The sequence below is a fragment of the Bos taurus genome, chromosome 29 (assembly GCF_002263795.3).
Source record: "Bos taurus isolate L1 Dominette 01449 registration number 42190680 breed Hereford chromosome 29, ARS-UCD2.0, whole genome shotgun sequence".
NCBI classification, from domain to species: Eukaryota; Metazoa; Chordata; class Mammalia; order Artiodactyla; family Bovidae; genus Bos; species Bos taurus.
The window spans coordinates 17,785,956-17,801,375 of NC_037356.1; the positions used below are offsets into that span (position 1 = coordinate 17,785,956).

A 15,420-nucleotide genomic window follows, 5' to 3' on the forward strand; every position below is an offset into this window, starting at 1 on the left:
GGACACTCTTCAGGGACTGTGCATTCATTTAGGGATCCCGTGGATCCTAAACTTGCCTTGCAAGGAAGTGACAGCCTCTGGAGCCTAAACCGCCCCAAATACACACACACATGTGCGCGCACACACATTACACACTCTCCAAATTCATCCCAGTAGGGACTGGCTACCAGAATGCAGAAGTGCAGGGATCAGAAAGATAGGATGGATTCAGGTTGCAGCCCTGCCACCTGCTAACATGTGATTGTAAACGAATCCTTCTCTGTCCCTATGCCTCGCTTCTCATCTGTGAAGTGGGAAGTATAAAACATCTGAGTCAGTTCCAATGAGGTGGATGAAACTGGAGCCTATTATACAGAATGAAGTCAGAACGAAAAACACCAATACGGTATATTAACGCATATATATGGAATTTAGAAAGATGGTAACGATGACTCTATATGTGAGAGAGCAAAAGAGACACAGATATAAAGAACAGACTTTTGGACTCTGTGGGAGAAGGCGAGGGCAGGATGATTTGAGAGAATAGCATTGAAACATGTATATTACCATGTGAAATAGATGACCAGTGCAAGTCTGATGCACGAGACAGGGCCCTCAAAGCCAGTGCAGTGGGTTGACCCTGAGGGATGGGGTGGGGAGGGAGGTGGGAGGAGGGTTCGGGACAGGGGGGACACATGTATACCTGTGGCTAATTCATGTCAATGTATGGCAAAAACCACTACAGTATTGTAAAGAAATTAGCCTCCAATTAAAATACATAAATTAATTTTTTTAAAACATGCCTATCAGAGACATTGAAGGGCATAGATAATATATCTTAATATGCTTCATAGTGTATGAAGTGCAACTCAAGGATAAGAGATTTTTATTAGCTCTAGGGCTGAAAAAGGTAGAACTGTCAGAGTATTCCATTAAAAGATACACTCTGCTATAAAAGGAAGTACTGAGCTCTCAAACCGGGTAGATGTGCTTCCTAGGAGTGTGACCGAGTAAATCATGTGAGTTCTCTGAGCCTTTGGTTTTCTTATCTGTGAAGTGGGGATGGTCATGCCTACTTCCTGGGTTTGTTCAGAAGTAAAGCATCTAAGACAATGACTGGTGCATTTAGACCAGGAAGAAGAACTGCAGTTCAGGTTCTGGGTCTGCCTCGACCGCATTCTGCAGGCCTGCATCAGGGGCAGGGACTCAAGGGGAGAAGCAGTCAGTGGGCAGACAGAAGCCCCCTTGAGTCTGGTCAGCAGAGAATACAGAGCTCAGCATTTGAATCGGAGCCCTCAGGGCCTTGTGACATTCACCTTCTTCCATAGAAGGCTCCACAATCCTGGCCCAGAAGTGGCAGGGGGGCTCATGGTGGCCTTCTCCATGATGTTTCAGATATCATCTCTTGTTTTCATTCTCAGTCACAAATGTTTTCACAGCCCATGTGCTCATTTTAGATCTGAAAGTATGATTGCCATCAGTACAGTGTGAGGAATAGGTAATTTGGTATCTGAAGACATGACTTCACGAGCAGAGATCGTATACCCTCACGGAGCCTGGTCTCCCCATGTATAACTGGGACCAGTAGGAGGGATTTTCAACGCACTTGTGTGCTATGTGTAGGGTCTGTATGTGTGGCCTTGTCATCATTGGCTGATGAATCGACCTTCTGTTCTTGCTGCAGCAAAGCCAACACCACTTGACCTGAGAAACAACACCGTCATCGATGAGCTCCCCTTCAAGTCCCCCATCACCAGGTCTTGGTCCAGGGCCATGTGAGTGTCTGTCTGTGGATGCGAGAGCTTGGGATGGGGCAGTGGGTTGGTGAGTGGAACAGGCCGCCACGTTCCTGATGCTGTTGGTAGCTCAGGGCTTGGCTTCCTCTTCTGTGATGAAGGGAAGACAGTCCCCTCTCCGTGTCAGATCTTAGTCTGATAATGGAGGCCAGAGGTCTGTCCAGAGGTGTGGGGTCCAGGGCCTGGCAGGAGGCTGGCCGTACCCAGGGTTTACTCCCTGTCTTCGCCCCCCAACAGCCACTCCTTCAGCCCCAGCTCTTCCCAGTACTGCCGCCCCATCTCTACACAGAGCATCACCAGCACCGACTCCGGAGACAGTGAAGAGAACTACGTCCCTATGGTGAGTCCTCTGGGGACCCCTGGAGCCCACCTAGTGCTTCCTCACTTCCCAGCCCGCTGACTCACCCCAGCCCCAGGGCAGTGTGCTGCTACTCGTCTGTCTGTCTGTCTGGAGCACATACATGTCAATTTCTGTGGACTCGTCATCAGAGGCAAGGAAGATGTAGTCCCTGCCCTCAGGGAGGAGAGGAGGCCTGCCTCTCTCACGACTGTGACCCAAGCAGTGTGGTCAGTGCCCTGGAGAGGCGATGTTATGGGGGCGCACCCACAGGACGGGCGATCACAGCAGGGTGGGCAAGCGGGGGGCCTTGGGCAGAGATGGCCGTGTGGATGGGGACACGGAGAATCATGGTCATTAACTCTGGCTGAAGGTGGGGGCGGCCAGCGGGGAGGTTGGACTAGAAGTCAGACCACGAAGGACCCCTAATGCTATCTCCAGAAGCCTGCACTTGTCCCGTGGGGGCCACGCAAGGGTCCACAGGCCAGGCAGTTAGACCGTGTTTCAGAATCGTCATCGGGGGAGCCTACAGGGAAGAACTGGGGCAGCTTCCCAAGTTAACCCCCTTGTTCCATCCTGTTAAAACTTTAGAAGCAAAAGGTCTCCTCATTTGTTCATCCCATTGTCCCCATGACTGGGAGGAGGCGTGGGAGTATGGGCGTCCACTGAGTGCCCCGCGGCAGGAAAGCGCACGTGTTGGGGGGGCGCTCACAGAGTGGGCCACGGGGATTCCCCAGGGTGCAGCTGCACGGACATGTGAGAGACACGTAGACACAGACATGTGAGAGACACGTAGACACATGGACGTGAGAGAGACACAGACACATAGACATGTGAGAGACAGACACATAGACACATGGACATGTGAGAGACACGGACATGTGAGAGAGACATAGACACGGACATGTGAGAGACGCACAGACATGAGAGAGACACATAGGCATGTGAGAGACAGACACATAGACACAGACATGTGAGAGACACATAGACATATGGACATGTGAGAGACACAGACATGTGAGAGACACATAGGCATGTGAGAGACACAGACACATAGACACGGACATGTGAGAGACGCATAGACATATGGACATATGAGAGACACATAGACATATGGACATGTGAGAGACATAGACGTGAGAGAGACACATAGGCATGTGAGAGACACACAGACACGGACATGTGAGAGACGCATAGACATGAGAGACACATAGACACACGGACATGTGAGAGACACACAGACACACAGACATGTGAGAGACACAGACACATGGACATGTGAGAGACACACAGACACACGGACGTGTGAGAGACAGAGAGACACAGAGACACACAGACATGTGAGAGACACAGAGACACACAGACATGTGAGAGACACATAGACGTGAGAGAGACACATAGGCATGTGAGAGACACACAGACACGGACATGTGAGAGACGCATAGACATGAGAGACACATAGACACACGGACATGTGAGAGACACACAGACACACAGACATGTGAGAGACACAGACACATGGACATGTGAGAGACACACAGACACACGGACGTGTGAGAGACAGAGAGACACAGAGACACACAGACATGTGAGAGACACAGAGACACACAGACATGTGAGAGACACAGAGACACGTGGACATGTAAGAGACATATAGTGAGAGCGCAAACCCACCCGTCAAGTGAAGGAACCGAAGCGCAGCACAGGACTGTCGCCTTTCTCATGAGAAGGCGTCCTCAGGAGAGAGCCAGACAAGCTGGCCTCAGCGCCTGGGGAGACTGGCCCTGCAGTGGGTCATCCGAGAGCTGCTGGGGGACCAGGGCTTCATGCCGCCTGGTGACGAGGTCCCTCTCTAGTGACCCCTGAGGAGTTGGGACAGGCTGGGGGCCAGGCTGCTGCGGGGTAACTGCTCCGCTCCAGGCTGTGGTGGGAGCCCCAGAGAAGCAGGGCTGGTCCAGCGCACACTGGACACAGCTCCCTTCTGAGGGCAGCGAGCAAGGGCCGGTCTGGGAGGCAGGGAGGGTGAGGCGCGGCCTGACGGCCCAGGCAGGAGGCAGCGCGGCACAGCGAGGGCAGCCCAGGCTGGAAGGTCTGCCCTGCCCACCAGCTGTGCAGCCCTGGGCAAGTTGCTTTAACTCTCTGAACCAGTTTTATATTCATTGTAAAAAAAATAATAAGAGAAGTAATAATGCCTACAGGATTGTTGTGAGGGTTTAAACAGGAACACGGGCTGTCCCCGGCACAGAGCAGGCCTTTGGTGAGCTAGCTGCTCTCACTCCCAGAGGCATGTTTTTCCCCCAGTGGTCGGTTAGTCCACTTCCTGAAGTTATTAACAGTTTTTCCCCTCCTTTGTGATAGCAAAACCCCGTGTCTGCATCTCCCATTCCCAGCGGCACCAACAGCCCAGCCCCTAAGAAGAGCACTGGCAGTGTGGATTATCTGGCCCTGGACTTCCAGCCGAGCTCCCCGAGCCCCCACCGCAAGGTGCCTAGGGTGGGAGTGGGGGGTGGTCCCACTGAGCTCCAGGGGCCCTGGGGGGAGGGGTCCTGGAGGCCAGGGGCCTCATCCGGCTGGGCTGCACTGAGGTCTGGGTCTCAAGTGGGCTGATGCGCCCTCAGCCTCAGCACTCAGGCACCCTGAGTCCACAGGCCCTCGTCCATCCACCCATCCCTCCCCTCACCATGCGATTGGACAGATGAGCACACACAGAGTCGTGATCCGCTCAGGATCACGTGTGAATCTGTGACAGAGCTGAGATGCGGGGATCATGTGTCCCGGTGCTGAGCTCTTTGAGAATGCGCTGTCCAGGCACAGCCTGCGAAAGGCATACCCGCACCCCACCCACCCCACCCCCAGAGGCACATTTAGCTGCCTGGTCCCGACAGCAGCACTGACACAGTCCCCTCCACCCAGGGCGGCTGTGCGTGCTCACCACGCTCCCCCACAGAGCCCTGCAGCTGGCGCTTGGTGGCGCCTGCCCAATTCCCTCTCCTGGACAAGGAGCCACGGGGAGTGGGTGGAGGCCTGGACCCAAGGAAGGGCCTGGGTCCCCTCAGAACTGCAACAGCAAGAGGGTTGGCAGAGGCTGTGGCATCGAGCAGGAGGAGGGCTGGTGCAAGGTGGAGGTCAGGCTCTACAGGCCACTTTGAGGGGGAAAAAACAGGTCAGAGAGGCAGGTAGAAGCCCATCTCCTCGCCCTGACACCACTCAGGAACAGCCACCTGTTGCTCCCCACGTTACGCTAACTCACAGCCCCTTCACCTCCCTGGCCTGTCCCCCAGCCATCCACATCATCGGTCACTTCCGACGAGAAGGTGGACTACGTTCAAGTGGACAAGGAGAAGACCCAGGCCCTGCAGAATACCATGCAGGAGTGGACAGACGTGCGGCAGTCCTCGGAGCCCTCCAAGGGCGCAAAGCTGTGACACCCCGTGCCAGGGAGGGGCCCAGAGGCCACGTCTGCAGAGCCGGCCTCCCTGTCTTCTTGCCCTTCGCCTCTCCAGCGCGCCCTCCTGCCCACCTCCTCTCTCCTCTGCCAGTCTGGCCTTCAAAGCACTTGGCATCAGGGACCCTGACTCCTTCGCCCTGGGAGGCGAGGGCCTGATGGAGGCACTTCCTCCGCCCTCTCCGGGCCCACCTTTGATTTTTATCAGCAATGGCCATCCTACCTTAGTTAGAGCTCTTGCCAAAAAGCATCCTTAAGCCTCCGCCTGCCCTTCAGACCCGAATATCTACAGGATGTGCGGGGGCGGGGCCGCGGCTCGAGCTGATTCTCCACCTCACCGTTGGGCCTCCAGCTACTGGGCTCCCCACCTCGGTCCCAGAAGAGGCCACATTGTCCTGCTGACCAGGCACCCAAGGATCAGCAGGCCAGTGTGGACACGGTCTTCCTTGACAGGGGCGGGGCGAGGCCACCTAAAGGCGGAGGAGCCACGGGGGAAGGTCAGAGACCGTCTTGAGGGACAGAGGAATTAGAGCCCGAGACACGGAAGGGCAGTGGAGCCCCGCAGGGGTTTCGGGGCAGCCCCCCACTTTCAGGAGTGGGAGATGTGGAAGGAGGGAGAGGCTGGGGACAACCGGCCACCGAGAACACGGAGCGGGGCTCAGAGCCCAGGAGATGGGGAGACAGATGCTGTGGGGCCCGGCCCCTGGGAACGTGAAGCACCAGGCTGGCTCTGCTGTCCGGGACAGAGAGCCTTCCCCCTGACCTTGCCAGCCTGGAGGCGCCGCTCTGGACAAGGCTTGGACTGTGCTGGGTGACAGCGTGGGGGCGGGGGCGCCAGCATGGCGAGGGGGGGCCGGTGGAGCTGGTGGGGGGGTGACGCGGGGTGCAAGCGGGACGTGCAGGGGTGGGGGTACCGAGGGGCCACCCTGGGACAGCCTGGGCGGAGGCACCTGGGGGTGCCCGGGACTGGCATGGAGACGGCACAGCAAGTGAGCTTCTTCTGTAAGACGGGCGGCGCAGCTGGGGCGGCTGAGAGTTGGGGTGGGGGCTGTGGGGTTTGCGCCCCACCCAGCACGCCTGCCGGAGAGAGAGCCCCCGGCAGTGCCGCGGAGGCGCAGGCTGAGCAGAAAGGGATTGGTGACGTCGCTGTCGGGGAGCAGCTGGCTTGGTGGCAGGCGAGGGCAGTCCCCAGGACTGACGGACGGCGGGTGGAACAGAGCCCCGAGGATGTGGCAGGGTGGTTGGTGGCTTGTGCCCTCCGACTGAGGTTTGTGCAGGGCCCAGGAAAGGTTAGGGCGTGGCCTGGTGCCCAGTCAGCTCAGGTCACCCGCTGTTGCTCTGTGGAGTCCCAGGTGCCCTGTTGGACTCAGGCCTGGCTACAGGGACAGGAAAGGGCAGGGCTGGAAAGGCCCCCAGGTCGGTGTCACCCTCTGCCAGGACAGAAGTGGGGCATCACCCCCAGGCTCCTTCTCCCAAGTCTGGGGAGGGAGACTCTCTTATGTTAAAGTTCTTCGCCAAATTTTTAAAAAGTTTCAGAGGCAATTGGATGGACCAGCTGTTTTATCCTACCCTGGGGAGAACAGGCCTTCTTCCTCCAAAAGAAATGAGTTCTGACCCTACCTAAGGGAGGTGGCTGCTGCTCACCTTTCTGGTCCTGTGAGCGTGTGTACACACACACACTCACCCCCTCAGCAGCCTGAGGCCTGACTGTACTCTGTCCTGGGAGAGATGGTCTCAACAGGTGAGAACTCTTCCTAGTATTAGTCACATCAACTCAGTTAAGTGATGGCAGCGGCTGCTGTGGCCAGGTCTGGACTGCACCCTGAGGACACAGGAGTTAATCAGACTTTGTGTTTGAGAAGGTCACGCTCGATCAGGAAAAAAGACAAGGACACGTTGAAGATGGCCGTGAGAGACTCAAAGCTGGGGATGTGTGGAGAAGTCAAGACCACTTCTCCAGGAGGCTGGTGTGTGGGCAGGAGTGGGGAGGTGTGCAGATCAGGGAATGTGGTTTCTAGGAAAAGCGGGTGCCTGACTTGGCCGGAGGGGAAGAAGGGTCAGATTTTTAGAGGAAGGAGGGTGGGTCTGGGCTCCAGTGGAGGAAGATGGAGAGACTTGTGCTTTGGGAACAGGAGACCTTTGGGAGAATGGGCCCAGGCCAGGCCCTCAGCAGCAGCAAGGCCTTGGTGTTCGCACAGATGAAGTGGTGATGGTGGCAGTGGCCTACCCTGGGCAGGGTTTGGTAGGTCACTGCCCAGCCCTGTGTCCCTTTAGGGCCCTCTGCAGACAGTCTCATACGGCAGGGCTTTGAATGGTACGCCCACCCCCACCCCAGAGGCTACAGGTGGGCCCAGGTATGGATGCGTCAGTTCCCAGTATCATTCCCTATTGATCATCAGGTGCCCTAATGATGTCAATGTTTTCCGAATGTGCCATAAGGTGAGTGAGACTGGTTGGAGTCTCGAGAGATGGAGGTGTTCAAATCTAACCTACAAGGAGGCCTCCCTCCAGCTCTTGGTTCCTCCAACCTCCAAACCTTTAGGGTGGAGGCGGGAGCAGAGACTGCTGAAAGCAGAGACTTGGGGCTCAAAAGCCCCAAGTACCAGGTGTCTGAGATTTCCCTCGGTGGCTCAGAGTTCACCTCTGTTGGTGGCCCAGCGTGGACGGAGACCCCAGGAAGCCCTGCATCAGCCAGCAGAGCCCCCTCCTGCCTGGGGCTCCCAGGAGCAGCAGCTGTCCCCTCCTGGTCCAGCTCCCCCGCTCCGCGGGGTCAGAGGCAGGGAGGAGTGCCTGCAGGGAGCTGTGTCTCTTCCCCACTGGTGGGGTCAGCTGGGCGCTGAGGCCTTGTCTGTGGCTGTTCCCTGCTCTGTGACCTGTCTTGAGGGCCAGTTAACCCAGTGCCCTCCCTAGACCTGACTGCAGTAACTTTTACATTCGAAACCTTCAACTGCGTCCCATCCCTAGGACAGAAGCACAATGGTTCTCAGCCTGCCCCGGGGCTAAGGTCCCCAGCTGTGGCCACCCCACCCTGCCCTGCCCACAGCCCTCTGAGGGAGCTCCGGAAGCTGGAAGCAGAGCACGGGGCAGGAGGGAAGTCGGTGTGTCCTTCCCCTCTCCGTCCGTCCGTCCGTCCGTCCGTCCTGCGCACGGCGAGCGTCAGAGGCTGCGCACAGGAGCACCAAGCTGCCGCCTTCTGAAACCCACTGACCTCTTCGGGGGACCAGTGGGCCGTCTGCCGTGGGGCTGGCGTGTGATATTTGGTGGTGTGTGTTCTTATGTGTTTGTTGGTTACACGTGTCTTGAAATGTAGAATCATTTTCCACGGAATCATTGCTTTATCAAGAAGAGAAAATGGGCTGGAAGAAGCCTGGTCTTAGGTTTCTGGCCCTGTTACCATTTAAAATTGACATTTAATTTTTCAAATCGCTGTTGGTGCCTAATCACTTAAGTTATTAATTTATTGTTTTCTTTAAAAAAAAATGTAACATGTATTTATCCTGTAAGTAGGTCTGGGGTGGGATGGGAATGCGTTCACAGGCGTCCTGTTTTTGCGGTGGTGGCACAGGCCTGGAGCTTGCAGGGCCCTTGTTACTGGAGGCGGAGCTAGATGACAATAAAGTCCATGAGAAGAAAGCAGAGAGGCTGCGGCGTCTGCCTCGTCCGGGGGGCGGGCGGCGGGCTTCACAGGACAGCGGTCCTCGGCCAGACGGTCCGCCCCCATCCCCGGCCACTCCACCTTCCGCTCAACAGGAGCCAACTGGGGACCTTTCCTGGCTGTAAGAACAAGTGCGAATCCCCCTTACCTTGGAATCTGTATTCCTGGTGTGTGAAATGGAAGTAATAGCAACCTCTGTCCGCTCATCTTTCTTAAAAGGCGCACTGGACCACAGAGGTGAGTTCTGAGTATGACCTTTCGGTCTCTGACAGACCCGTCAGCCCACCTGCGCTGGTCCGAGTCTCGGGGCTCTGTGGGCTTTGGGGCCAAAGCTCAGCTCTTCCACTGTAGCCCAGGAAGCCCCCGGCCAGGCCGTCACTGTGCCAGGTTCCCAGATGGGCAGGCCCTGAGGGCTGCAGGCTGCTTTGCTCCTGGCCTGAGCCCACTCACCCAGGTTCTCCGGGGTAAGAAAGGAGAGTGGGAGCAGCCGCGAGCTCCAGGCATCCAGGAGCTGATAGATGAATCCGTCTACAGCGTCCTGTCTGGGTGGCCCCAGCCTGTGCACCCATCCCTCCAGAGTCAACCCCCCCTAATCTGGGCACATCCCGGCCACCAGGCCTCACATTTACACAGCACTTCTGTGCAGGGCACACTCACCTCCCTGGTGCAGCATGCAGGTCGGCAGGGCAAGGGGGTGTCCCTGCCTTCCTGCCCAGAGACCGCGAGAAGCCATGGCTAGAGCGGGAAGAACGACAGCTTTGAAGGCTTCAGAGAACCTCTTTTTATTCCTGTTTGACACTCTGGTTCTCTCCGCTCCGTTCAGAAAGGGTACAGCAGTGTCAGGGCACAACGCGGGCAGTATCTGCTCCCCACCAGCCCCGGGGACCGTGACCAACAGCTGAGGCGCTGAGCCAGCCAGCGTCCCTCAGGACAGACGTCGTGAGACACACACACACACACACACACACACACACCTGCAGTAAAATAAGGACTCTCTCTCGTACCCAGAAGGGGGCATTCTCAGGCACTGAGGCAGGAGAGGGGGCTAAGCGGCCGTCCTTCCCCTCTGCATTGCTCGCGGGGAGGGGGCGGGGGTGCCTCTCTAATCCCGCGCCAGCCTGCTTCCCACCTGCACGCCTCACAAGAGGACAGCGTCGGCACCCACACACACCGCCTCAGTCCCCTCGGAGAAGCAAGATGCGGCCGGAGGGGCGACATGCAGCCCCTTGTTTATGCTGGGGCTGGGACCCTCCTCAGGTCTGTGCTATAGACACACAGGATTGTCGTCTGAAAGGAGCTGGACGGGAACTGCTACTTGATGGCAAACACGGGGCAGGAGCTGAGGCCCAGGGAGTGTCCATCTCGGCTTCTCCAAGCTGACCACAACTCTCAGGTGCAAGTCTTAAGGGGGCTGATCCCAGCGTGGGGGCCCGAGGGCAGTTTAAGGGGCTCGGGTCTCACCTCCGCCTCTGAGTCTCTCTGCCTGCCAGGCTGAGGTCGGCAGCCCCTGCTCCATCGCTCTCGCCCTTGGAAGGGGCTGCCTCCATGGCCTCCCCCAGACCCCACCTGGCTGAGCGCCTCTGCCCAGGACCTGGGCCCCCCCACCCCGAGGTTGGCTGTGGCACCCCACAAGCGAGATCGGGCTGAGGGGTGGGTCGAAGGTTCCCATCAGAAGACCAGTCTGTTAAAGTCACCACCGCTGCCACCTGCAGGGCCGCAGCCCCCAGGAGGGCCTTTGTCCTCGTCTTTGTCGTCGTCAAAGCCCCTCCGCCAGTGTGGGGACGCGGGGAGCGCGGAGATGTAGGCCGCCCTGCTCCGCGCCTCCTTCTCCTGCTCCTGGAAACACAGATGGGGATGGAGCAGGAGGCTTCAAACGTAGGCTCTGAAGCCACAGTGCCCCCTTCACCACCCACCCCGCCTCCCGCGGCCACCCAGCCCTTCGGAGCTTCACCCCTGGGGAGGGCCCCAGAGCCGGGCACAGAGGAGAGCCCCAGCTTCCCCCCAAGGGCACTCCTGCTCAGCCGGAGGATGGGAGGGCCGGACCCACAGCCATCCTGTATCTAGGCTTTGAAACCATTCCTCCTCCCCTCCCAGTATAAGCTCCCAGCACCCTGGAGAAAAGGAACTCACTCCCACTGACTAGACTGAACTCCCAGCACCTCACTTCTACTGAGGTGAACTTCCACTACTAGACTGAACAGCGGACAGGGGCCTCAGGTGGCACCTGGAGGAGACAGTCTAGAGACTTCAAAGGTCACCTCCTGCCCCACCAGGACCTCTCTGCAGGCTTCTTTCCTGTCGAGGCAGGAGGGACAGACTCTGCCGAGGAGAAAGCTCTCCCTCCTGCCGCGCTGGGGCCTGCCCTGGAGACCCCTCACCACTGGCCCCAGACCCACCTCCCCCTGAAGGACTCGGCGGAAATGGAAAAGCAGACCCAGTGTCCCCACGCAGGTGCTGCAGGCCAGGGTCCAGGTGTGACCACCCCAGCTGTTTACGGCAGCATGCCTCACGCTGCTCAGAGCCCTGGCTGTTTCATTGCTAAGTGATGCCACCCTAGACTCTTTGGAGTTGGCACAGTGAGACGGCAACCCTCCCAAAGGCCTTTCCCACCCACTCGTATCCACTACTCATGGAGCCCCTCCTCCAGCACACGACAGCTTGATAAAGAAACGGTCCTTCCTAATATGTGTTGAAAAGACCCTGATGCCGGGAAAGATTGAAGGCAGGAGGAGAAGGGGACGACAGAGGATGAGATGGCTGGATGGCATCACTGACTCGATGGACATGAGTCTGAGTGAACTCCGGGAGTTGGTGACGGACAGGGAGGCCTGGCGTGCTGTGGGTTCATGGGGTCACAAAGAGTCAGACATGACTGAGCGACTGAACTGAACTGAATGTGTGTCCCTCTAAAGCAGGAGGTCTGTCTGGCGCACTGATTTTTTTTTCCCCAGCACTGAGTGAGGTGAGTGGATCAAAGGAAAAAGGAAAAGACTCTGAGAGAGGAGCAGCAACTTAATCCGAGCCAGTGGGCTGCTGGAAGCCCGTGGGGGTCTGCTCACCTGCAGAAAAAGAATGTTGTCTTTGGAAATGGCTTCCATCAAGTCCTTGTGGAGGGTGGGCTCTGCCCGGGTGCGGGGTGAGCCAGGCTCGGCCTCGGACCCCTCCTCGGGTCGCTGCCGGTAGAAGAGCACGTAGGCCGTGTCCTTGGGGAAGAAGGAGGTGACGTTGCTGACAGACTCGAAGGAGGAGAAGGACACCCGGGTGTCGTTGAACAGGTACCACTGGTTGTCGGGCTCCGGCCGCTCGGCGGCTCCCAGGGCCGGGGCGGGGCGGGCGGCGCCCTCGCGGGCGTAGCAGTAGTAGTGGCCGCTCTCGGAGGACAGCCCCGAGTGCACCACCACGCTGCACAGGTCGTAGGCCTGGCCCCGGCCCCCGGCCAGCGGCAGGCGCAGCAGCAGGGGCACAGACACGTCGTCCAGGATCTTGCGGCGCCGCATGGTGCGCAGGTCGAAGGAGAAGCGCAGCAGCGTCAGGATGAGGTAGCGCGGGCCCTGGCTCAGCTCCACCACCTTCTCGGCATCCTGCAGGGACGCGCACGACTCGCAGTGGTAGCGGTTCTCCGACGTCAGCCTCTCGGGCGACAGGAAGTAGTTGACCAGGTCCAGGACCGAGCGGGAGCCGTCCCCGGAGGCGGCCGCAGCACTCTGGAGGGTCCCTGGGCCCGGGCCGGCAGCCGCCTCCTCCCCATCAGCCGCCGCCTCCTTCTCCTCCTGGGCCTCCTTCTCTTTCTCCTCCACCTTCTCTTCCTCCTCCACCTTCTCCTTCACTTTCTTCTTCACCTCCTCCTCCTTGTCCTGGGCCGCCCTCTCCTCCTCCATCTCCTTTTCCTTCTCCTCCTCCACCTTCTCCTTCTCCTCCTCCACCTTCTCCTTCTCCTCCTGGGCTGCCCTCTCCTCCTCCTCCTCCACCTTCTCCTTCACTTTCTCCTCCTCCTTCACCTTCTCCTCCTCCACCTTCTCCTCCACCTCCGCCTTCACCTTCTCCTCCTCCTCCTCCTCCTCCTCCTCTCCCGCCGCCTCCTCCTCCTCTGTGCTCTCCCCTCTCTCCACCTTCTCCTCCTGCCCGCTCTGCCCCCCGAGGCCATGGGGGCCCAGGCCTTCCATGTCCAGGATGGTGGGGGGGACGCCCCCCGTGATGCAGTGCTTCCTCTGCCTCCGAGGCCCGGCGCTGCCTGGCTCCTGGGCGCCAGCGTCCTCCGCGGGGAGCATCACTGAGCCCAGGCGGCGGCGGCGGTGGTGGTGATGGTGGTGGTGGCGGCGGCAGCGCTCGGGCGGGGGGAAGGCGAGTGAGAGGTCCGTGAAGGCCTCCTCCCTGGAGGAGACGTTGAGGCAGCGGAGGCAGCATATCCGAGTCACGATCTTGCCCCCGAACATCTTCTCCACGGAGGTGGCGCTCGGGCCGGGGGGCTCCTCTGGCGGGGAGGGCGAGCTCGACTGCTTGAGCTTCTGGCAGATCCTCGTCCCGGTCTTCTCCTCTTCGTGCAGCCTGGCGCGGGGAGCAAAGGGCTTTCGTCCACACGCATGGGTCACACACGTTTATACACGTGCAGGAGATGGCACAGGGAACACACTTGCACGTGTTCTCAGGACAAGCACGCACGCTATATACTTAAACCTGCATAAAGCTCACAAACCTGCCACAAAAAGCTGTGCACGTGCCCCCAGAGCGCTGATGAGAAAACACACAGGTACACACTCAGGCAAGCACAGTGTACATACACACACTTACCCTCCCCGGACATGCTTCCCCTCAGCACCTCCAGAACGTGCCCCCACCCGCAGCCCCTGTCCCCATCTTCTCCACGCCTTCCACAAGCGCCGGGCCACAGCCCAGTTTCCAGGAAGAGACAGCGCCGCCCAGGGGCATGGGGCTTCCCCCCAGCACCCTCTGCAGACACGGAGCCCTGAGCAGAGCCAGGCCCCGTCTCCCCTACCGATCCAGCAGGTACTTCAGGTACTCCGAGCAGTCCTGCTGGGTGCCGGGGCTGAACCAGGGTGTCCAGGATGCAGAAAGGAAGTTCTCTGGAGAAATGGCGGGACGCTGCAACCAAAGCGGGAGAGAGACAAGTCAGGAGCTGGGGGGCCACTCACCAACCAGCTCCACAGCGTGCCGGGCCTGAGGGTCACCCTGGGGAGTCACTGCCTCAAACTCCCAGCCTCCCCATTCATTCCCAGCTGTCCGTCCCTGACTTCTCCCATCCTTCCAAGTCCATGCCACCTAAGAGCATGGCATCCACATAGAGGATGTGTTTTTCTTCCCTTGTTTGTTGCCATTCCCTCTGCCTGAAACACCCTTTCCCCTATCAGAAGCATAGCTTAGAGTTCAAGTCCCAGATGCACGGTCCCCTGTCCCACGCAGTCCTCCAAGGGCCACCATCCCCCTCATGATCAGCCTCCCCTACCCTGCGTGGAAACCACACACGCCTCGTTCTCTGCTTAAGCACTACAGTTCCAGTCTACAGGTCCATCTTCCCCACCAGACTGCGCCCTGTGAAAGCATGACTGGCTGATGCACCTCTGTGCCCCCGCCCCTGCAGAGGGCCTGGTGTGATGCCTGGTCAAGGCCTTTAGGTTCCATGAGGGCAGAGGCAGTGAATTGAACAAATACAGCCCTCAGGGTGCCTGGCAGTGTGAGTGCTCCAAAATGACAGCCGGCCAACAGAGCAACACCTCATACGATGAACTGGATCACCGACGGGAGCGAAGTGGGCAGCACCGCACAGGGGGGCTCTGCTGGCTCGCCCTCTCCTGCCCAGTCAGGGCACTGAGCCGGCCCCATGGGCTCTGCCCTTGAACCCACGCCCGCCTGGACTGGGGCCCAACAGCTTACAGCAAGCAGGGGCCTGGAGGCAAGTGCAGGCGGGTTCCGGTGAAGGCGAGGCGTCAGACCAGGCCTCCTCTCCAGCATGCCCCACACCCCCCAGCCCGCTCCCCCTGCACTCACCTGGCTGTGCTCCAGGAAGGCGAAGAGCCACTGCAGCTTCGTCATCAAGGGCTGCGAGTTGTTTTCGGTCAAACGGAGCACACAGTGTCTGAAACTTCAAAACAGAGCACCCAGAGTTAAGCCGGGGCACCCAAAGAGCCTCTAACTCACCCACACTGTGGCAACCCAAGGCCTCCAGGCCACAGGCAGGACAGACACTTGTAGC

General features: G+C 58.8%; 2 protein-coding genes across 4 annotated transcripts in view; one reads left to right on the top strand and one right to left on the bottom strand.

The window, feature by feature from the left end:
- Window positions 1–9,193, top strand: part of GAB2 (GRB2 associated binding protein 2) — a 184,771-nt gene extending 175,578 nt beyond the window's left edge. For all 3 annotated transcript variants that reach the window (XM_024987410.2, XM_059883233.1, XM_015461138.3), the window contains 4 exons: window positions 1,664–1,754; window positions 2,013–2,115; window positions 4,471–4,596; window positions 5,394–9,193. In XM_024987410.2, the coding sequence (XP_024843178.1) occupies window positions 1,664–1,754; window positions 2,013–2,115; window positions 4,471–4,596; window positions 5,394–5,537 (464 nt within the window). In that variant the 3' untranslated portion in view covers window positions 5,538–9,193. The remainder of the gene's footprint in view (window positions 1–1,663; window positions 1,755–2,012; window positions 2,116–4,470; window positions 4,597–5,393) is intronic.
- A 785-nt stretch (window positions 9,194–9,978) lies between these two features.
- USP35 (ubiquitin specific peptidase 35) overlaps window positions 9,979–15,420 on the bottom strand; it is a 64,153-nt gene continuing 58,711 nt past the window's right edge. Inside the window, exons 8-11 of the mRNA XM_059883232.1 lie at window positions 15,216–15,309; window positions 14,206–14,312; window positions 12,272–13,757; window positions 9,979–11,048 (exon numbers count right to left, since the gene is read on the bottom strand). Of these exons, the coding sequence (XP_059739215.1) occupies window positions 10,881–11,048; window positions 12,272–13,757; window positions 14,206–14,312; window positions 15,216–15,309 (1,855 nt within the window). The 3' untranslated portion in view covers window positions 9,979–10,880. The remainder of the gene's footprint in view (window positions 11,049–12,271; window positions 13,758–14,205; window positions 14,313–15,215; window positions 15,310–15,420) is intronic.